The sequence below is a fragment of the Pteropus alecto genome, unplaced genomic scaffold (assembly GCF_000325575.1).
Source record: "Pteropus alecto unplaced genomic scaffold, ASM32557v1 scaffold21, whole genome shotgun sequence".
Taxonomy (NCBI): domain Eukaryota; kingdom Metazoa; phylum Chordata; class Mammalia; order Chiroptera; family Pteropodidae; genus Pteropus; species Pteropus alecto.
The window spans coordinates 8,569,149-8,591,980 of record NW_006436282.1 but is presented as its reverse complement, the minus strand read 5'-3'; the positions used below and the strand labels follow the sequence as shown (position 1 = coordinate 8,591,980).

Sequence of the window (22,832 nt, the reverse complement as noted above, 5' to 3'; positions counted from 1 at the left end):
GGCAGTGTGTGTGCACACACAGGCACCCCCGGCCTGTGTCCTGGAGAGGGGCAGGATAGAGCCTTTGCTTTGAAATTTGGAGATGAGCAAGTGGAGTAGAGAGGTGTAGTGCTTTCAGAGAGAAGCCTTCCCACACCATCCTGGTGAGCAGAGGAGAGATGGCAGCAAGACCTGGCTAAACCCAAGAGCCTCGAGAGAGCCCCTGGATGTCAACGTCGCTGGGGTGGCACCAGAGAACATCTCAGAGATGCTGTGGCCTGACGTGGAGATTACAGGTGCGACCTAGCTGATGCTGAGGAGCCAAGTCTTCCATAGGGCGCCCTAGCTGTGCTGAGCTCTAGGAAATGACCCTGATCCGGAAGCTGACACCTCTCTGACAACAGCCATGAGGAGCATTTCTCCCTTTGCAGTTCCCACAACCCCTGTACAGCTTAGATTCACACTTCATGTCTTTGCAAAGAGGAAAAACTACTTCCTAAATTTCTTTACTATATACTTGTGGTAAGATCTGGGAATATAGAGATAAAATATTCAATTTATGCCCTCAAGGAATAGACAAGAGGTCTAAGAGGGGAAATTTTAAGTAAATGAACAATTCTGTGGTTCTTGATATAAGTTGTATGAAAAATATTACTATGGTTTGAGCACGAAGGCAGTCCTTTTCAGTGTGGGAGAAAGGCTTCTCAGAAGAGATGCAACCTGTGACTTAAGGAGCGGGAAGCTTAGCCAGATGGCAGAGGAGAAGAGCCTTCCGGCCAGTGGAAGGGGCAGGTGGAGAAGACAGCAAGGATTAAATCATGGGAGGCCTTGCAGGCCCTGTGGATGATGGATTTTCTTGAGAAGATTGTGGAGAGCCATTAAAATATTTAAAATGGGAAGTGACATCACCCAATTCTCATGAAGTAAAATGACTCGAGTGGATTAAGGGGAAGAGATTTGAGTTAGGGAGAATAACTAGGGGGTTTTAAGCAATTTTTGTCAAAAAAAAAAAAAAGGAATAATCAATAAACTCAATTTGAATGCTCTAAAATTATCTGTGATTTAAGCATAGAACACATGCACAATATGCTTTTGTGAATGCCCTTAAGGTAAAAGGGAAGGACAAACTGATGGTCATTGGTACATTCAGAGCAATGCACCCTCACTGGACAATTCCAGTTCTGAAAGCAGGAGCAGTTCTGCACCAGGAAACACGATGATGGGTTCCGGTTCAGGTCTCTAAGATGGTAATCTTAGATCTTGCGCAAACACCTAACTTCTTGGAATCTCAACATACGTTTGTAAAATAGAACTGAATGTCAGACATCTCGTCCCGTTTTAAGTTACCTGATTTAACATACAGTTCTAAGACATCTTTATTAATAAGTAAATACCACATTTTACAACATTTGTAGTTTCCTGAAGTTATATTTCTACATATACTGGCATAAATGGCCTTAATAAAGACAAACAAAGAAAAAAGAGAAATACCTCCATTTTGCCAGAACCATCATCTACCATATTGTGCTGGGCTGCCATTTGCGGAGAACTATGTAATTTTGAGGCATCGAATGGAATTTGTTTTATTCGAGCCACTTTCTCTGTGACATATACTTTCCCGAAGCCATCGCTCTGATCTTTATCTCTCCAGTCCTTAAAGAACTGTTTAAAGATTGGTGTTTCGCCTCCTTCTGGAAGAACTTGAATCTAAAATTTTAAAAAAACAATAATAATAAACAGGAAAATAAGAGACTGAGGAAAAACATTAATCTAGTAGTGAAGGAAAAAACTGAAATAATAAAAAGACTGTCCTGGTTTCTGTGATGACAGATATAAACTTAGAAGTTGAGATCCTTAAGTGACTGCAAAAGTAAAGGTTATCAAATATAAAGCTAAAATAATCCAACTCTACTCTTTTTCACAACTAAAGTAAGTGCCACTGAATTTGGATGTTTGACGTAAGAATGGAATTCTGTTATATGTTACGATTGTAGTTAAATAAGTTTGACTGTTTTTCTACGTTAGGTTCACAAGAGGACTGTGACCCAGAAGAAATAATCTCATGGGGTTACTTGTGCTAAAACATAAAAATGAAAACAAAAGATGAGGCTGAGAGATTCAGAAAGGATGAGTAACCAGCCAGGGTCTAAACTGATCTCCATGAAGCCAAATATTATCTGGGTATTAGTCCACATCTGCACAACTTGCTCTAGGGAATAAATGATAAGTGCTCTCAGTAATCCAACTGTGGTTGATTTTCTTGACTTGAAGGTTGTGGAGGAAGTGGACAGACTCTTATCCTCATCATACAGCCCCACAAAAGGTCTTTCCTCCAGTTTCTGCAAAATGCCATCCTCTAGGGACATGTTACACAATACACACACTCAAGTAAAGAGTGACTTCACATGCATACATTACTTTGAACCAAATTTTCATGAGTTTTGTGGAGATGTCATAAACTCCCACAGTTTTAATTATTATTTTTTTATAGCCAGTTCATTTCCACACATACTTGGGTATTGGTAGAATAATTCATTTGCTCTAGGAATTGTTCAGCTGTCTTCATTGCAGCCTTTCTCTCCTGGGGATTAGCATCTTTACCTACAATCCAAAATAAATTAAAGAAAGATAAAATTTTAGTGAGGGAAGATATGATTAAGAAATGCTTGTTTACAAAAGTAAACATAATTATAATTTAAATATAACTGAGAAAATGGCAAACATTTCTTAGTATATTAAATATATTTAATAATATAGTAATGAACACTACATATAAAAAATATTCCTTTTATACTGTCCAAATGCTTTCTTACCTCATCATTCCTAACAGATGATGCTAGTAGGAAAAAGTAGTTCTGATGTCTGCATGTTTTTATATTTATAGATCAAGTCTCAAAAAAGTTAGGCTTTTTAAAAAAAATCAGAAAAAGATGTTTTCTTTACTCTGTGAAGAAATATCTATAAATCTGAAATACAGCAACACTGTCAATGGCATCTTTTACCTTTCCATACAAAAATTTGTTTTGCAGCACCATGGTCCAAAATAAAGCATTCATCAGAAAGCAGCATTGCCATGGAGAAGGGGTTTTCCTCTGCCACCACAGTCACTCTCATGGATCCGCTGGCATCTGAAACCTAATAAAAAAATATGAACTTCTTTGGAGATGATAAAAATGTTCTAAAATTAGATTATGGTGATGGTTACGAACTCTGTAAATATAACAAAAACCACATAATTGTACATTTTAAATGGTGAACTTTCTGCTATGTAAATTATATTCCAACAGCACTGTTTCAAAGAAAACAAGCAAAATCCATGAGCCTAATTATCCCTAAAAGGCTTTTTTAAAGGCTTTTTTTGGGGACAAAATAACCATTAATAAAAAGTTAAGTTTTGATGCTGTGCTTAAACATCAGAAAATAATAGTGATGATAATGGCTAAGGTTTGTTGTGATTCATATATATAATAGATATCATGTTATGAATTTTACATGTTATTTCTTAATTTTTACAGCAATGTTTTCAAATAGATAATAACCTTACAGTCACTGTACACACACAAAAAGCTGAAGCTAAAACATTCATTCAATCAACATTTACTGAGTTCTGGTCATATGCCAAGCACTGTGCTGAGGAAGCCATTACTACATTATAGTTCATGATTATAGATTTTTTTTCAATACAGGTTTTATAATTTAAGTATAATTTGTATAAATTATTGAAGTAAATTTCCTGTGTCACAAATGAATTGTTATTTACATAGACTCCTGAACTTTGGAAATCACTATAAAACATTTTCTTAAAATGTTTGGAGGCAGACTTACAAAATTGAAAGAGATATTAATGCCCAGATTAGAATCGACTGGTTTTCAAAGGCTAGTTTACAGCCACAACATGGGCACTTGTTAAATGCGCAGGTCCCAGGGCCCTCCCTAGATCAGTGGTGGAGTTTTGCAGCACCATGGCAGGGCTTAAATTCTGTATTTTTAGAAATTGCCCTTTGGTGACTTGGCTTCCCAGCTTTGTTCAGCAATCCCAAATTAAAGTATTTCCAAACACTTTATACTTCAGATGTAAGTAATACATGATAGATCCACTAGAGGGATTGATGTTTCAGGAATAACATGTTCACATTGTAAAATATTTCTGTAGTCCGTCAAGCTGTCCAAGAGAGAGAATAGCTTTATTTGATGATATGACATAAAAGATGTTTACAAGCTGTTTGAAATGAGTTTTAGAAACAGTAATGAAAAAAGTAAGCAGCTACAAAGTCTTTAGATAACAATTTCTGTATGGCTTATATTAAAATGATCGGTGTATTTAGTGGGAGAGGTAACTACATTGTCTTATGCCATCTAAGAAAGAATCTACTTCTCCTTTACAAAAAGGAAGTTATGCTACACAAATTAGCAACTGGATCTCCATTTAATACCAGAGGTTCTGAGCTAAAAGGCTACTTAAATAACAGCAAATAAAGTCCTTCCTGTAACACATGAGAAAAGTACTCAATTCTGTAGGGAGATTACAGTCTGCTCCAAATTGCATGCTTAGAGACTTACAAGGGAGGGAACACTTGAAGAATCTCATCTGAACAGTGTTCTCAACTGGTCTATGCTGTGACTTTTGCTATTCTCACCAGCAATAAAATCATAAAATTATAAAGTTGGAAAGAACCCGAGTAATCTTTTAATGTGACCTACCTACTTCTCTCTCCCTCTCCCTCTCTTTCTTTCTTTCCCTCTTTTTTCCTACTGCCCCCCTCCAGATAAAAAAACATGCACACCCAAAATGAGCATGTCTTCCCCAAGATCACTCAGCCAGTCATCCACCACAAAGCTGTCACGGACGGACGCAGGTCCGCCAATGCCCAGGATGGGGCTGTTTTTACCCTATTTCCTTCCAGCTGTTTGATTTGATATCTTTGCCCTCCTGTAACAAAGAAAGCCTTCATTATGGCTAAACAGGATATTTAAAATAAGGGGGCGGGGGGAGGAAAAGGTAAGTAGGGGTAAAGGGGGTCTAATATTTAGTGATGGAAGATTTAACTATGGGTGGCAAACACACAATGCAATATACATATGTTGTTTTATTGAACTGTACACATGAAACTGATTTGATTTTATTAACCAAGGTCACCTTAATAATTTTAATAAAATAATAATAAAATGAGGTGAAGATTTTATACCTTATCAAAATTTTATAAGAAAAAATATACAAGATATTTTTTAATCCATGAAGGAAACCTTTTATTGAATGTAATATATCAAAACATATTGTTGCAAACTAGTATGGCAACAATATATAATTTTATTTTTCACAACAATAAATTCGCTTGTTTTTAATAAAAATAACAAAAAGTAATAAAAAGAGGAATTTTAATAAATATACCAGAGCAAAGGATGGATTCTACCTACAAATTACTCTTAGAGGGCAACGAAGAAAACATCATCAACTGAGAATTCCGCCCCTCACCCCTCACCAGTACAGGCCTCCCTGGGCTGCATCCAGTCCAGTAAAAACAACGCAACTCTCTAACATGCAAACTCACCATGTAGAGTTTGGCCATTTTCCTGTTAGTTATGTCTGCTGTAGTGTCCTCATCATCATCTCCATCCCTAAGCTCTGGCTTTTTCCCTAAAACCTGAAAAAAAAGTGAACAGATAAAAGATAAAGACCTCTTGTTAAAGAATGCAGAATTGCAAAAAGAAAAACATCTTACATTTCTAAGGACATAGATCACAAAACATTTACAATTAAAATGAACAGTCTCTAACATTTCTCAGCAATCATACAAACTACATAGTCTTTTCCCAAGGGTCAAATCAATCCATGGCATTAAGTATAAAAACATGAGTTTGCTGGTGATAGGAACTTCCAAGAAAGTAAAATCCCAAACTTGAAAACTTAGGTGTCCATATTATTGAAAACTAGCAGGAATTAATACGATTTATAAGTTTGGTTTTGCAACAGAATTTCTTCTGTGACCTCCGCTTCTAGAAGAAACAATCTATAGGTTTAAATGATTTATTATTACAAAGATTTGGATGAAAATTACTATTTGAGGGGTAAGGTACTATTATCATTATTGACATAGGATAGATAAAGTGCAATTTCTTGATGACCATATCATGTTCTGTTTCCTACTGCATCCTCAGTACATAGAACAGTATCTGGGATGTAGTAGATGCTCAAAATAGTTGTTAATGAACAAATAAATGTATTTATTCTTGCATATATGACTCAATCCAAAAGTTCAAGTTAATCATTGAGTAGAAGTTCAAGTTAATCATAGAATTTGTTAAGAACAGGAACAAAATATAAATTTATTCCAAACATTGTGATTTTTATAACATAGATATAAATTCAAGTTTAAAACATGAAAAAGTGTTTAGATTCAACAAATGTTTAATATACAATAAAATTCCTTGCATAATGTGTTTTATACTCAATATTTCTCACAATATGTCATATGAATATCAGACAATAATAAAATGTATATAAATTCTAATCCTCGCATGACTGTAGGCACAGCCTCCAGTTTAGAAATACATTAAAAAATTTATTTCCCCTAGGACCATGCCTATCATTTTGTTTTTACAATGATCAACAAAATGCTTTCATTATTATACATGCTAAATGATTATAATTTAGCTTTCTTTTTTGCTAAATGTAGGACCAAGACAAAAATGAAAACACTTGCAACCAAAAGCTTGCTCGCTCTTTCTTTCTTTTTCTTCCTTCCCTCCTTCCCTCCCTCCCTCCTTCCCTCTGTCCTTCCTCTGTCTGTCTGTCTGTCTGTCTCTCTCTCTCTGTAACCCAAAATCACATTCAAAAACCATAGCTCCTTCCTTCCTTCCTTCCTTCCTTCCTTCCTTCCTTCCTTCCTTCCTTCCTTCCTTCCTTCCTTTTCTTTCTCTTTCTTTCTTAACAGTTTTATTTTGGTTGAAATATGTATATCTTGCAAGAACAGTGAAAGGGCTCCTTATATACCCTTTTGTAATTCTACTCCAACCAAGACAGAAGAGTTTTGACTCAGTTTGTGCTACGGACATATCTAATACTACTAGGAAGTGTCCCAGAGGTCTAAGTGGGTCTGAAGTTTGGGGCACACTCTAATTTTTAATTTTCAAGCAACAATTCCCCATATTAGCCAAGGATCTTAATTAGCCTCTCAAAGGACTGTAGCATAGTTGGAAATTGCACCCAGGGGATTTGCTAGAAGTAGAGGTAAGGGGGTGCTGTATATTGCTGTATATTGTCAGGTATGTCTAAGGATCCAGTTCAGCAACTAAGCATTTACCAAATACCTCACTGAGGTATACAAATGAGTTTTCAACCACTTCAATTGCAAAACGTGCTCAACTACGCCATACATTTTGATCTTTGAAATAAACTGTAATTACAGCTTCTCTTTTATCTCTATGGGTGGGATAACACCTAAATTTAAAACATTCATTTTAGGTTTCTCAAGTAGAATTTAGGTCATGTACTCCCCTGTGTGTGAAATATATATACATATATATATAGATATTTCAAATAGATAATACACACACACACACACACACACACACATATATATATATATACAGTTAATTTATAGAGGAAGGGAAATAAAAAAGCCTGATCTAAGGATGTTCCATAAAAAATTCCATCTGTAGTTCTAGCCAAGACCTGTCATTCAAGTTTGGGGCCTCCCTTTCAGTTAATGATTTTCTGCAAGTTTCCACTTAAAAGTATCACCATCCTCTAACGTACTCCAAACTGAACTTATCTTTACACAAAACTGACCATTCTCAATTCACCGTTTGTGTCAGTGAATCAACAGTTTCCTGACCTTAAGTTCACCTGACCTTAAAATCACGCAGTCAGTTTTGAATATTTCTTGTTCTTCACTTTGAATCTCCTACCCACTTGGTCATTAAATTCTACTTCTTTATGATAATGTTTAGAGTCGCCGATTCCTGTCTGTTCTTTATGCTCAACGCCAGTGAGCTCCCTCATCACCCACGGGTTATACCTGCTCTAGTCAGCTCCCTCCTGCCTTCAGTCTCACCTCATCTTTTCATCCAGAAAGTGATTCTGTACACTGGCTAGAAAGCCTCTTATTTCGCTTTACTCCTATATTCTAAGAAAATGACTCTAGATAAAGATTTATATCTTATATCTGTAGCAATTGTTCTTAAAATTCAATGTGTTCAAGCAACATCTGGGTGACCTGATACAATACAGATGGAATCTATATTGTCAATAAATTTAATGCAGGCCCAGGAATATGTATTCCAGATGATTCTGAATTGGATGCTTACCGACAGAGCCAAAACTCCTCTGTCTGGGTTCTGAAGTGCCTCTAGAGGCTGGCTGTCACCTACCCTGCATGATTTCTCAGCATTTTCTCTACAAAGCACCCTTCTGGAATCAGGCTGACATTTTTAGTACCTCCTGTGGGATGCTGTATATAACTTCTCTTTAGGTTGACTGGGAGTAGCAGAAGAAAAACTGAGCAACTATTCTTTGGTTGGTTCAGCAATCAGCACAGTGATAGTTACCACTTATTGAATATCTACTATGGGTTACGCATTGAATGAGGAGATTTAGACACACCATTTAATCCTTATAAAAGCCCCCATGAACTAGATACTGTTACCATCATTTAACTGAAAAGGTCGCTAATGCTCAAAAAGGTGAACTGATTATTTCAAAGAGCTGCTAAGTGTTGATTCTGGCACAGGTCTCTTTAATGCTCCTTTAATAACTTTTAAAATAATTGTTTGCATATATACAACAGAATATTACTCAGCCATAAAAAAAAGAATGAAATCTTACCATTTGCAACAACTAGAGGGTATTATGCTAAGTAAAATAAGTCAGAGAAAGTAAATACCATAGGATTTCACTTATATGTACACTCTAAAGAGTAAACTAAATGAATAAACAACAGAAACAGACTCATAGATACAGAGAACAGTTTAATAGTTGCCAGATGGGAGGAAAGTTGGGGGAATGGGTGTAAAGGATGAAGGAGTTAAGAAGTGCAAATTGGTTATGAAACAGTTATGAGGATGTACAGTTCAGCATAGGGAATAGAGTCAATAATATTGTAATAACTGCATATGGTGCCAGATGGGTACCGGACTTATCAGGGGTATCATTTCGTCATATGTCTAATTACTATACTGTACACCTAAAACCAATATCATATTGAATGTCAACTGTAATTGAAAAAGGAAAAAAAAACCTTGCTATATCCTCATAATCCTTAACTTTTACTTTTGCATCTGTCTTTATTTTGAACATTTAAGCCAGCTCTACTTATTTTGATATGAAATTTTAACATTTACAATCTTGCACGTTCAAGATGTGTTTTCCCTCCTTTTAACATTCTACAAAAATCGAGGTTAGGAAACTTCACAGTAAGTATTTGAAGTGTACGAAAGGAAAAGCGGCTAATCCGTGGCTTGGAGGAAAACAGTACCTAACTCAAAAAACTCCAGGTCACTTTGGATAAGTATGTTCTAAATTGGCGTCAACTCCTAAAAGCATTTAACATGGAAGTTCTTAATGAGCTTATCGACTCTCATTTCAGCTTGATAGACTAGGAAAATGAGTCTGAGAGAAGTTATTGGGACTTCTGCCCACATCCCATAAATACTAAAGCCATGATGTAAAGGCCTTCCAACTCCTACAGCAATACTCTCTATAGAAATTCTTCTTACCTTAATAAAGAAATTTGCATTCTTCTTACCTTAATCAGTTTAGTGTGACTGGCTCTGTTTCTATTTTCACTAAAAACAAAGTAAGCTGTCAGGTTCTAAGAGCTAACATTTTAATTACTCAGTAATTCTTGTGTCTTACACTTCCTTTCCCTGACTGGAAAAAAAAAAAAAAGTCAGTAGACTGTAAGCATATGGTGAATAGAAATAAAATGAAAAAGTGAAGAATTGCCTTGTTGTTATGGTGTATTTATTTGTCTCGAGGCGTTTTATACCTTAGGTAAGAAAAATATTTACTAATAGGGAAGATACACAGAGAAATAAAAGCATAGGCAATTCTGAGGAAAGCCATGACCTTGTTTAGCCAGCTCCACCTAATTTGGATTTGAGATTTCAATATTTGCTCTCCTGCTCTCTCTCAGTGGTGTGCTTCCCTGCCTCTAAAACACCTTTATCCCTTTATTGCTATATCAAGTAAAGGGTAATTTAATATATCAAATAGTGGATAAAAGTAGATTAGACTGAGGGAAAGCACGTAAAATACATGTTTGGATAAAAGGGTAAAGTGAATTAGGTGTCTGCAAGAGAGGTTTGGCTATTGAATTATCTGAGCCAGGGGTTTCCAATAGAATTTTCAGTAATTGAGGTAATTCCATATTTCTGCTGTCTAATATGGCAGTCACTAGCTACCTGTAACTATTTGAGCAACTGAAATGTGGCTAGTGTAACCAGAAAACTGAATTTGAAATTTTATTTAAATTTAATTAATTTAAATCAGAACTTAGTAGCCATGTGAGTCTCGTGGATGCTGTAGTTGACAGTATAGCTCTAGAGGACTCAGGGAATATAGTGGCCTTGGGAAACTCACCTTGATGCAGGTCTGATCCTCAGTGTTCCCATAGTAGCAACACATTAGAGATTTAGAGGGTCCAACTCACAAGAAAGTTAACTCCTAAGTTATAATATGGAAAGCTAATTCACAAATTAATGTATATGGAAAGCTAACTTACAAATTATATAACACGGATAGCTAACTCATAAGCTATTAAAATATATATGTCAGAATGGCATCTCATTAAACTAGAACTGTTGTTTTTCATTGGCTTCATGTCAGAACCATCTGGGGAGTTATAATAAAGAATACAAAAGTCTGGATCTGAGTCTGAGATTCTCATGAGAGCCCTGGCATTGTGTTTTTAAATAACCCTCTGAGCCTGGTTCGGTGATAAATTCATGTTCAGTAGTATCGGCTCTGTAAACTTGGTTTATCTACCTCGACTATGTGGATGGGCCTGCCAAGCATTTCTGATGTTCACATTGCTTCTCAGGGGACTTCTCCTCTGGACAAATTATCATGATCCAGTGATCTGGAAGCTGCCCTGGAGTATATTTCAGGTAAAGGTTTTAGGCCATCTGCCCTGTATGGGGATTGTTAAAACTTTTTCGGCAAGACATTAAAACCATTTGGATATTTCTACTTGATTAGTGCTGGAATGGACACTTTCATCATTTGCCTAACTTCTATGCTTCACAAGGAACACCCCCTCCCTGTCTTTCTGACAACCCCTTCATTTGATAGGCTCAGGCCATCTGAACTAGATGGACCCACTACTGATTCAGTGACCTTATTCTCACATTTTAAATGGTATAATTAATGTCATTCACAATTATTGTGATGATTAAGTAAAATAATGTATGTGAAGTGATTGTTCCTGGCATACAGTGAAAACTCAACAAAAGTTTGATCTTGCATCCAGGGTTAAATCCTGCTTTGGTCAAAAGGTCATTCTCTCTCCTGGAGATGCCCCTGCTTATCACTGTTCTGTTTCTTTATATGATGATTTTGCCATTCAAGTTCTTATCACATACCACCCCATCAACTTACACTTATTACTTGTTTATGTCTTGATCTAATAATGATGTCATTAACTAATCTATATGTCTTGATAGTGTATCACCGTCAAAGCCTTATATTCTGGATTTAAAACTACAAATTGAAGACAGACCTATATATCCTTCTTTAAGCAAAGCCTAGATAATAATCTCCTGTGCAAGGAGCAAGGGAGTAGCTGATGATGCTGAGAAGCAAGAAAAAGATATAGGAATCTCTTCCCTTCTTTAAAGTTTCTCCACAATTGTGTATATGATGCCATTAGTCCTTGATTATAAAACTAATTTTCTGATCTTTCCGTGTGTTTTAATCATATCTCCCCACTTAGTGTTGTACATATGACCAAATTTTGGTGAAGCAGGATATATCAGTTATGTAAGATTTATTATAGAGCAGTGGTCCCTAACTTTTTTAGCATCAGGGTCCAGTGCTTTTTTGAGAATCTAATGCCTGATGATCTGCAAATACAGATGAAGCTTCACTTGCTGGCCCGCCACTCACCTCCTGCTGTGTGGCCCAGTTCCTAACAGGCCATGGACTGGTATTGGTCCATGGCCCAGGGGTGGGGACCCCTGTTAGAGTGTCTATAATTTATCAGCATTAGAATGGGCTGGGGATATAATGGTTAACAGGTTAACAAGTTAGCTGTAGCCCCTGCCCTCAGCAAACAGACTCTCAGTGCAGAAACATTAAGTTTCTCCTGCCCTTGCTAAATCCCACGTGGGCAGTGGCTGCTGGAGCAGTCTGCAGAGAAAAGATTCTGAACTTCCTTCTAAATTTAGTGAAAAGTTTAATATGACCTACAAATTATTGCATTCATGGACAGGTAGGAGAAGTGGTAAGACATATTTCATTTATTTTTAATCTCAAATATATGAAAATAGCCTGTAAGGATTCTCAGATCCTTTGAGATATTTAGAGAGTATCAGGTCCACAGAGGACCACACCTTTCCTCTCAAAGCTGGCTCTCCACCATCACACCTCTGGGCTTCTTTCCTCAGTAACTCATTGCTTATTTTTACCAACTTTTAAGATTACCAGAGGAAAAACTACTTTAGGTTGGATTGGGGGAAGAATGGAGAGGATGAAACTGCTTTTCTTTTCCAGTTTCTTCTATTCTAGTCTCTTAGTTTTAGGCCAACAAGACAAAGAGCTACAGAGAGTATGCCTATGATGAGAACATGAGCTAAACCCCTGGGAATATTTTTTCATTGCTCCTCATCATTATATACACATATGCATACACTTATACACACTTATTTCATCTAATCTCCTATTATCCTTGTAAGGAGAGGAAAATAAATGACTTACATATAACTTTTAAACAGATTAGGACAAGTTTTATGGCAGGAGAGTTGCAAAAACTTCCACTTTATCTACATGATTCAGAACACTGCCAAGTACCAAAATTTAATTGAGCAGACTCAAAATGGCTTTTGTATACTCTGAGGTGCTCGAAAAACATTTGCATACCTTTTATACTCACAGACATAATGCTGCTAAAGCTATTACTTATGACATGAACACATAAAATGGGTATAATTGTCAAAAATGTGTGGCAAAATTTTGGAAGTTATAAAATAACTTCACAGCAGAAAGGATTCCCAGCTGTATGTTTAAGATTGTATGCTCTAGAATGAAGGCTGCCTGGGTGTGAATCACAGATCATCCATTTCCATTCCTACCTGGGGAAGTTGCATAGCCTCTTCACGGCTTGTTTTCTTCATTTATAAAGTGAGGGTGTAGAATGCTACTGGTCCTCTGCTCATCTCAGTCTACCACAGAGGTCATCTGCAGATAATTTCTTAAAGGTCAAAGCCATTTGCTCTCTGATGGCATTATCTGGCCACCGAGCTGTACTGTAGCCACGCACAAGCAGGCTGGAGGCTCCAAACCCAAGGAGCAACCCTTAACCAATGAGGGATGGGAGTTACCAGCTAAATCCTGCAGCCACTTCAGCCTTCGGTGGGTCATTTCTGAAGTGTGTTTCATACAGTTTCTCAGAGCGTCCCTCTGGGGCTAAGTCTCAGTTGCCTACAGCAGTAAATAACTTAATAACAAACTATTGCTCCATTTTACTCCTACTTGGTGCTTCCAGGATTATCCTCCAAATAACAGCCTGCCCCAAGTCTTTGTCACAGAGTTCGGCTTTTGGAGGAACATAAGCCAAGACAGGGAATGATAAATGAATCCACTTCATGGGGCTGTTGTAAGAATTAAATTAGCCCATCCTTGTAAGATCCATAAAAGAATGCCAGTCAATGGTAAGCAGTGGATGGTCATCATGCTGGTGCTTACTCTTACCACCCGTTCCCTGCAGCAAATAAAATCCATAATGAATTGTTTCTTAGATTACGAGATTTCTGTGTTAATGATAAGAATCACTAGTATCATCCTTTAAAATTGCAACTAGAAAGAATAAGAAGTGAACAGAAAATTCAGTCTACCAGTGAGCTACTTGCCCTTGCCCTTGAAGAGTACAACAGTTATGCCATCACCAACAAAGGAGCTCCATGACAGTGAAGATCACAGCAATTCATATTCAATTGTGTTTCATTTGCCACTTGCTTCAAAACAGATTTTAATCAACATATTTGTCTTATCCACATGCACTTACTAGACTTCATTAAAATTTATTTTCAGTTTTTTTTTTTTCAGTTGCCAGCATTTACTGAAATAGAGCATTGACATTTAATTTCTCAGTTATGCATGTACGACTATATTTCCCAGTATATTTGTATGGCATTTTTTTTTTTTGGCATACAGATACTAATATAGTTTCTTATTAATGGTATGTTAGTATCTTTTGCCTGATTAGTAGAATGCTAGGGACTATCCTAAACTGATGATTTCCTACTGGTTTTCATGAAAATATACTGTATTTACATGAACAAACTGTGCTTTCCTGACAGTCACTTTAAAATCCCTTTTGTAAATATATGTGTGTATGTATATAAATAGATAGATAGATAGATAGATAGATAGATAGATAGATAGATAGATATAACACACAGATTACAAACACACACACACATCTGAAACAATGTAACTGTAAATTTGGGATGTATTGGTACCCTTGTAAACATAATACCAATTCTAATTTGCCCAAGTATAGTCAATATAACTCAATTCCTTCACAGTGTGATCCTTGGTTCTGAAAAAACAGGACTAAGGAGCACAATCCAAATGGCTTTGATTTTAGAGAGTTCTTTCCAACATGTGAACACATTTCTTCATGGTATTAAACAAATATTAATTATAAAATAAACACTAAGGAATTGTGCATTGCTGACTCTTGAAGAGTCAACCTGTTAATATCTGAGTTTGGCTAATTCTTAGCACAAGAGATAAGAAGAGACTGACCTAAAATTGTAGAAAGAAAATATAGTCTTAATGTTAGATTTTTTTTAGTTATAGATTATCACTAACATTACAATAAATGTGAAGAGCAATATAAGTAGAGAGAATAGAAACCTGTGGGTCCAGTTTAATATTTATGTTAGTTTATTAATTCAGATATAGATTTTGTGGAGGCAAAAATCCATTCTTCTATAAAGTCCATCTGTCTTAGAATTACATTATCCTATTTACAGATCCATCACTATTCCCTCACTTCAGCTGCAAAACTAAAGGAAAAATTACCTCATTCAGAAATGAATACCAAACGGCATTAGTTTGGACCAATTATGTAAAAGTGGCCCCTTATCAGTAAGGTCACATGTTGAACTTTGGTGTGACAAAGTGGAAGATTATTTGGAATACTGTATATTTATTGCAGCATGTGGTTAACTATTCTGTTACTATATTCTTTAGCTTTGTTCAGAATATTTCAACCTCCTCCACTGGATGAATTGGTGAGGAATAAAATGGGTATTTGAATACTAGAAATCCAAACAAAAGATTTATTAAATAAATGACAACAAATGAATTGTGCCTTGAATAGTTCCTGGTATATCGTAAGCTATCAATAAATGGTAGCTATAAATAGTTATAGCAATTGTAGTGCTCTTAAAAACATCAGAACCTCGCATCATGTACTACATATCACTATAATTTCTTAGATTTGGGGTTTACACTAAGTATTATTGCCTTAAAGCAAAATTAAGAAAATAATTACAATGCAATAGAAGAAAAGATTTATATTTGCTAGAAGTACCTCTCATACTTCCTCTTCACTCTATATGTAATGTAGCCTCAGAACTAATATAGAGAAAGTGGCAAATATTCTGGATCCCTTCAACTTAAAATCTTTGAATGGTAAACCCATAAAATGGGCCTCCTCTTTCCATATGGGTCTCATGTTATTTCAGTCAGAAAACAAATACTGATGAACATCTCCAATGTGCCAGACACCATGCTACATGAATGAGAAGTTTCAAAATATTTAAGACATTATTCCATTTTCTAAGAACTTACAAAAGGACCCTGGAAAATAAAGAAGAGATAACAAGGAAGCTAAACCACTTGAACAGTACATAAAGAGACGCATGCCTCTCAAATCGTTTTTTATTGTCTTTTAGTATTTAAGTGTTTACTGGGTCTATTGTCTAAATTAATATCTCAGGGAACTCAAACTTCCACTTGTACAAAGTACAGAGTTGCAACTAATGATGAAGTAAATAAGAGAACAAAAAACAGTTTAGTGAGTGGGGGGTGTGTGTGTGTTATAAACCCACAAAATAACTTTAGATCTTACATTTAAGGAGATCAAAACAGCTATGTTTGTTCCCTGAAGCTAAAAATGATCATATTTGATTTAGCTACATAATGATATTTTAGTTAAAATATTAAAATACGATCCCATGTAAATCTAGTAAACCTAAGATTATGTTATGAAGCAAGCATTTCCACGGAGAAACTGCAAGGAGTGGTGTTGACAGAATTCTAAATTTCCAAATTCGAATTTAATTTTTCTTAACTTTTTAATATATATGCTAAAGTTTATGACCATTCCAATGCTTAGATTATGACATGTTCAAAAATCACTCCTGATTTTACTTCCCGTAAATTTAAGTTGTATAAAACCTTGGGAAGCATTAGCAATGTGAACAAATTTTTGATATTAAGTTTTGGGGAAGAGTAAGATAAATATATTGCGTGATCTAAAAAATAAAGCTCTGCATCTGTGTAGTTCCTTGGAGTTTATGGAGCATAATTACCCTTAATCTAGTGTTGAGAAGAGGTAGCACCAGCACTGGGGGCAACAGCCTAGCAAAGTGGCCGAGCCCAGCAGACAGCAGTGTTATACATTAGAGAGTAAGAAGAGTGGGTTTTGTGGTTGCTGGACACTAAGTAGGGAGGTGACCTGACATGGGAAGGACAAGTCTACAGATGGAGATGTCCAACTACAGCTCCTGAGAACATGCCTTTTTATTCACGGAATGAAAACTATTAGATACCAGCTATTTCCTCCTTACTGTGCTACGTACTTTCACCCAGAGTATATTCAATCTACCAAATATGTGAGAAAGTATTGCTGTAAATATGAATAAGCTTAAGACTCAGTTGCTACTTTCCAAGATGTCAGTTGTAACTACCCTTCTGTAGAAAGAAGACTGGCAGAATATATGAATTATCCTTATCTGAACATTAACTGCTCCTATATAAGTATATTTGGTTTTAAAACTAAATCTATAGTATAAATTTGTCCATATCTTCGCCAATGCTACCATCTAAAATGCAGGAGAGTCTTAAAAGCAGAACTATCTTCTAAAAAACAGAAAAAACAAAGGGAATAGTTTTTTGGTACCATGTAGCTTACAGTTAACTGTATTAATTATCCAAGTATTAATAATCAATGAGTTAGAGCTAGGAGGGTTATACAGTTATAAAGGCAGTGCCTGTCCTCAAGGAACTTAGAACAGACTTAATAAGATATAAATTTTAATTGGCAAAATAAATGTGAGAAGAAAACATGACTAAAATTTTACTCTTTGACTAAAGAGATATCTCTAAAGGATAATTTAAGAACTATTCATAGTAGTCAACTCTAGATTTTACTTACAAGGTACCCAGATGAGTACATCATAAACATCTGATCAACTGTCAAGAGAATGATTGAAAAAATTATTTTATTTCCATGTTGTCAATTGTGATTTATAATAACAACATGAACATAATCCCTGTATTGGGAGAGTTTTTGGAGGTTAACCTAACCTATATGCTATTACCTTTTGTCTAAAATATATATAAATTTTACCATGAGATGCCTTCCAAATAATAGTGCTATTATTCTGACCATGCTTTCTAGAGTTTGCAGACCCTCACAATCTGTTCCCATCTCTCCGTTTTAGATCTAGCACATGTTAATTTCCTCAATCAAACAATAAAATAAGCAGAGTCTTTGAACTTTATTGAGAACCAACCCAGTATGCAATAAACTCTTATTGAGACATAATATGTTATTCTAATTTTTCTTCCAATTTTATTTTCTTTTTTTTTTTTGTCCAGAATCTGAGACAATGATTGCACATATGATTTTCCAGGGAGGCTTCATGTTTTTATAAAAGCAAGAAATCTAACAGCTCAGCAACACAGCATCTGCTTACAATCTCTCTGTAGTATTTTTACTGCCAATATTCCACCACTAGTATTTATGATTTTACACTTAACGAGTTCATTAAATTACACTGAAAGTCTTTCTGGGTTAGAAAAATTAGTTGTTTCCTGTTGTTATTTTAAACAACTTGCCCCTTCTTATTCTCTTTTTGATATCTACCAGATGCTGTTTTTATAAAAATGAATGAGTATAAAACAGATTGATAAATGGTTGAACTTAGGAATTTTCCTCAGGGGATTTTTTTAGCTTCCCTCCTAATGTTTAGAGAATGTGTAGGGCCAATGAAGAAAGTGTGGGACCTTAGGGCTAGTAAAATATTTAATTTTCTTTCATTTCATTGATTATTCATTCTAAATATAAAAATAAGAAAGGCCAAGAAAAAGCTTTACATAATTTACATGCAGCTTTTTATAGTAAAAATGTTTACAGTGAAGAGAAAACAAACAGTAAAATGTGACTTTAGTTACAGGTTTTAGTTAGTTCCATTTACAGGATTATTTTCATATTTAGGCATATGAGCTTTTAAAAGTACTAAAGATACAGATAAGAGGCTGACCACACATCCTGTTTCCCCAGACAGCCTCGTTAATATATGTTGTCTCTGTGTCCCGTATGGTTGGTGCCCCATCACTATTCAAAGTGTTTTGATTTGAAAGAAAAATTTATCATCATTCTAGAGATGAACCACATTAACATCATGTGAAAATAATAATGTGATCAATAAATAGCTAAAACATATCAAAATAAAGATCGATTTTTCAAAAACTCTTGGAAAAATTATTTTTCAATACTTTTAATGTTGAGCACTCTAATGTGTTAGAAAGACATGTTCCAAAAATTCAGCATCGAATATGCAGTAATGATAATAGGATTATTTTACTGCTTAAAAGTCCTTGATTTCAAGCCATACTGTCATATTTAGAATTAAAAATTTTTAAGGATAATTTTTTAAAAATTCTCGTTAAAAATGAGTCACTTAAAAGGTCAATTTTAAAAGATATTGAAGGATTTTTAGAATTTTAGAATCCTTCTCTAGCAATGCCAGTAGAAAAAGAAATAGTATTCCATTATCTTAAACAAGGTAATCTTTTTGTCCGTGTACTACAGACCAGTTTGGACCACTTTTGAAGCCTATGACCTTTTTTAAGAAAAACATAATTTAAACATGTAAAATAAAATACCAAGTATTACAATAGAAACCAATTACACTGAAATACAGTTATCAAAATATCAAAATATATTTAACAATGAAATGTGATAAAGTAATATATGAGCTTCTTCGTTAACTCCTTAAATAATATTATTGAGCAGCAGGTCTAATAACTGTCATAAAAATTACCAAGTAGTGATAACAGCAAATATTTTGACATTATCTGCAATGATGATAATGTGGTCTGAAAAGTCACAGGTACGGCTCATTTTACTCTAGTTCATTGACTACATTTATAATTGGAGAAAGTTTTCATTAAGAGGTTAGTGAAAATGAAGTTGTGCTTTTTTTTTTTCCCAGACAAGTTCATGACCTCTTTGAATTCTATAGTTATAGGAACAACATTAAGAAAGCCTGAACAAACTAATTTATCATAGGTACGTAATTAAATCATCAAACAACTACTAAACATTGTGATCAGGCTACAGAACATTTATAAAAACGAAAAGTCCACTGAATGCTTAAACAAAAAAAAGAAGGTTCTCACTGAAAATTCAGTTCAGTTCATTGTGTGAGAGAGTTGTCAAATATAATACAGTATATGTTGAATGTATTGAATGTAAACAAAGTAGGTGTTTTCTAGGTCTTTTTAAAAACCAAAAAATGAAAAGTCCCTAAAATACAGACATAGTATTTTATAGTAATCGGTATGTCCTTCATCCCTCTCACTAATATTTTATAACCAAAGTTATATTTTTACACATATTTTTCTTAAAAGTTGCATTTTCATAACAGTATGATATATTAATTGACTGTTTAAACTTTTCTGTCTTAGAACTTTGAATGAAATCCAGTAAGTAAGGACACCAAATGCATATCTGCACAGTTAAGGCCCTCAGCCTAATTGGCTTCAATTCCTGGAACAGACTGTGAATGATTGGGATTAAACACAGATATTGCCTAAGAGACAAGATAGGATCACAGATCACTGGAACTTAAAGTGACCAAAAAAGCCACTTTGTCTAACGCCTCACTTTACAAAAGAGGAACCAAACACATCGAGAGGTTAGGAGACTTGCTCTGGACCCAAGATGACCATGGAAAAGCTTAGCCCCAGAGTTAATGCAACACTCCCTCCACCACTCACTCTACAAGGATGAATCCTGTTCTGGACCCACTTCTATCAAAATATAGTTATTGAAACAAGAGGTTATAATCCATTAGAAACACATCTTATTTATAAATTTTTGCTTCCAAATATGAGTTAAAAGACTTAAATGATGATCATATCTCTAGAACAGAGGCCTTGAAAAAATATTAAAAGATTGGAAATCTGTTTTCAATAGTTTCCAAGGTCTAATTTATTAGTAATGTTTTTCTGACTATTGAAAATCCAGTTAAGCCATCCCAAATTACATTTTATTTTTTTAGATGGCCTTTTTTATCCTGATTATAAAAGGAAAACATATCCATTATAATGAATTTTGAAAATACAAGACAAATGAAGAAGGAAATAACAAATAACCACATCCCAAGAGTCAAAGATAATATTGGTAATATTTCAGCATATTTCTTTCAGATATATAAGTACATATGAATATAGTTACATACACATAAGCTTATATATTAAGAAAATATTATATATAAAATATTATAGCCTATCTTTTGTTTTAGCATTATACCATGAACATCTTCTCACTCAATTAAAATTGTTTTTAAAACATCATTAATGTGAAAGTCTGTGTTTGGTGGATATTAAAGTAATGAAGTTATAAACAATAACATTAACTTATTACATATTTTTTGATCACTGGATCAGGTAACTGTAATGCATTACATTGCTCAAAATCAAGATAGTCTGAGAAAACTTAAATGCAAATGGCTAAAAGCATTGGGGAAAACTGCAAAAATATTCTAGAAAATTAGAGCAATAAAAATTCAGAGATAACACCTGCTACTATTAAATGCAGGAAGATTCAAAAGATTTACAACAGTACATTCTGATGGGGCTCTGCAAAGTCATGAGGGAACGTAATGCTTGTGTAAGAAAGTAGCATTTGGTGCAAACATTTAGTGCCTGGCACACCACAGGAGTTTAATAAATATTTGTTGAATAAATAAATGAGAATCAGCTTATCAACAGGTATCTAGACACCTGAAATATAATTATGCCCTTTGACAGATAATCTTACTTAAGGGAGTATACACAACATATGCATTCAGGTATTCACTGTGGTTTCATTAAAGGGGCAAAACTGTTCACAACTATGTCTAAGACTGTTATAATGGTTAAGTAAATGATATAGGCATAAAGAGCCATGGAGACAATTTTCAAATTAATTTAACAACTATACTAAATTTATAAGTGTCTTGCCTATAATTCTTGGTTTAAAATTATTGAAATGTTTAAAATATTAGTGCATTAAATCTCTTGGTATAAGATTTTATTTCATTATTTTAATGAAATAATTATTAATTTTAAAATTGAACATTGCTGCTTAAAAAAAATGCCTAGAAACCCAAAATAATAAACCATTTTTTTCTTTCAAAATATATTCTTAAATCAGTCTCAAAAGTGTCACCCATCTATCTGTCCTTGAATACCACAGAAGATAGAGTCAAGGCTTTCTTTGATAGTCATTCCAATGATGAGAGAAAACAGTCTTGATGTTCTACTTTCCTAGTACCATGACTGAGAGAACTCCGATACTTTCTCTTTCTATCTTAGCCTAAGTAGTAGAGAATTTGTTAAAACTAATACACACACACTTGATTTAAAGAGCTGTAACCTTTTAAAAAACAACCTAAGTCACAATACCTCTATAAGCTCTGACGGTTCACCTCCTTCTTCCACCACAATTAATTGAGATCTTCCTTTCCTTTCATTGTCCCGAATGCCAATGGCAACCTGGTTTGCCTTCAGACGCTCATATTTGTTGCATGAGGAACCACACCATTGGTAAATTTCCTGAAAGAAAGAGACAGATCTTTGGACCCCAGGAATATGTAGAAGACATTCAGGCCTGTTGTGATATACATTGTGATCAATTATTGGGGGCGGGGAGGAGTATAAAAAATAAAATTAAAAAAATACCAAATGATGGCAGGAAACCAGACTTTAGGTGGTAAGGACACAATAGAGTATACAGTTGCTGTATTATAAAGCTGTACATCTGAAATTTAGATAGTGTTTTTAGCCAATGTTATCCCTCAATAAATTTAATAATAAAAAAGTTTTAAAAATATCTATTGTTGAGGTATATGATTTTATATATTTAATTTATACCTCATTTTGTATCTTGTTGCTCTCAGCATTATAAAGTATTTTTTAAACACAGAAAATATAAATACATATCTCATCATTCTTTGAATATATATCCCACTAAGTACAATTTATGTAAGTAAACTTATGTAATTTCTTAAATTTAAAATAAATTATATTTCAGAAGGGTAGCCAAGAATCTGTTATAGTAATATGCTCTTGATAATCATAAAAATTGATACAACTTTTGTAAAGCAATTTAACAACTCTTATTAAGAGC

General features: G+C 34.6%; 1 protein-coding gene across 1 annotated transcript in view; it reads right to left on the bottom strand.

Annotated features, from left to right (window-relative positions):
- The window catches only part of SCIN (scinderin), a 68,637-nt gene that overhangs the window by 23,803 nt on the left and 22,002 nt on the right, over nucleotides 1-22,832 (bottom strand). Inside the window, exons 4-8 of the mRNA XM_006911952.3 lie at nucleotides 22,109-22,258; nucleotides 5,529-5,621; nucleotides 2,982-3,114; nucleotides 2,492-2,580; nucleotides 1,471-1,686 (exon numbers count right to left, since the gene is read on the bottom strand). Coding sequence (XP_006912014.1) covers nucleotides 1,471-1,686; nucleotides 2,492-2,580; nucleotides 2,982-3,114; nucleotides 5,529-5,621; nucleotides 22,109-22,258 — 681 coding nt within the window. The remainder of the gene's footprint in view (nucleotides 1-1,470; nucleotides 1,687-2,491; nucleotides 2,581-2,981; nucleotides 3,115-5,528; nucleotides 5,622-22,108; nucleotides 22,259-22,832) is intronic.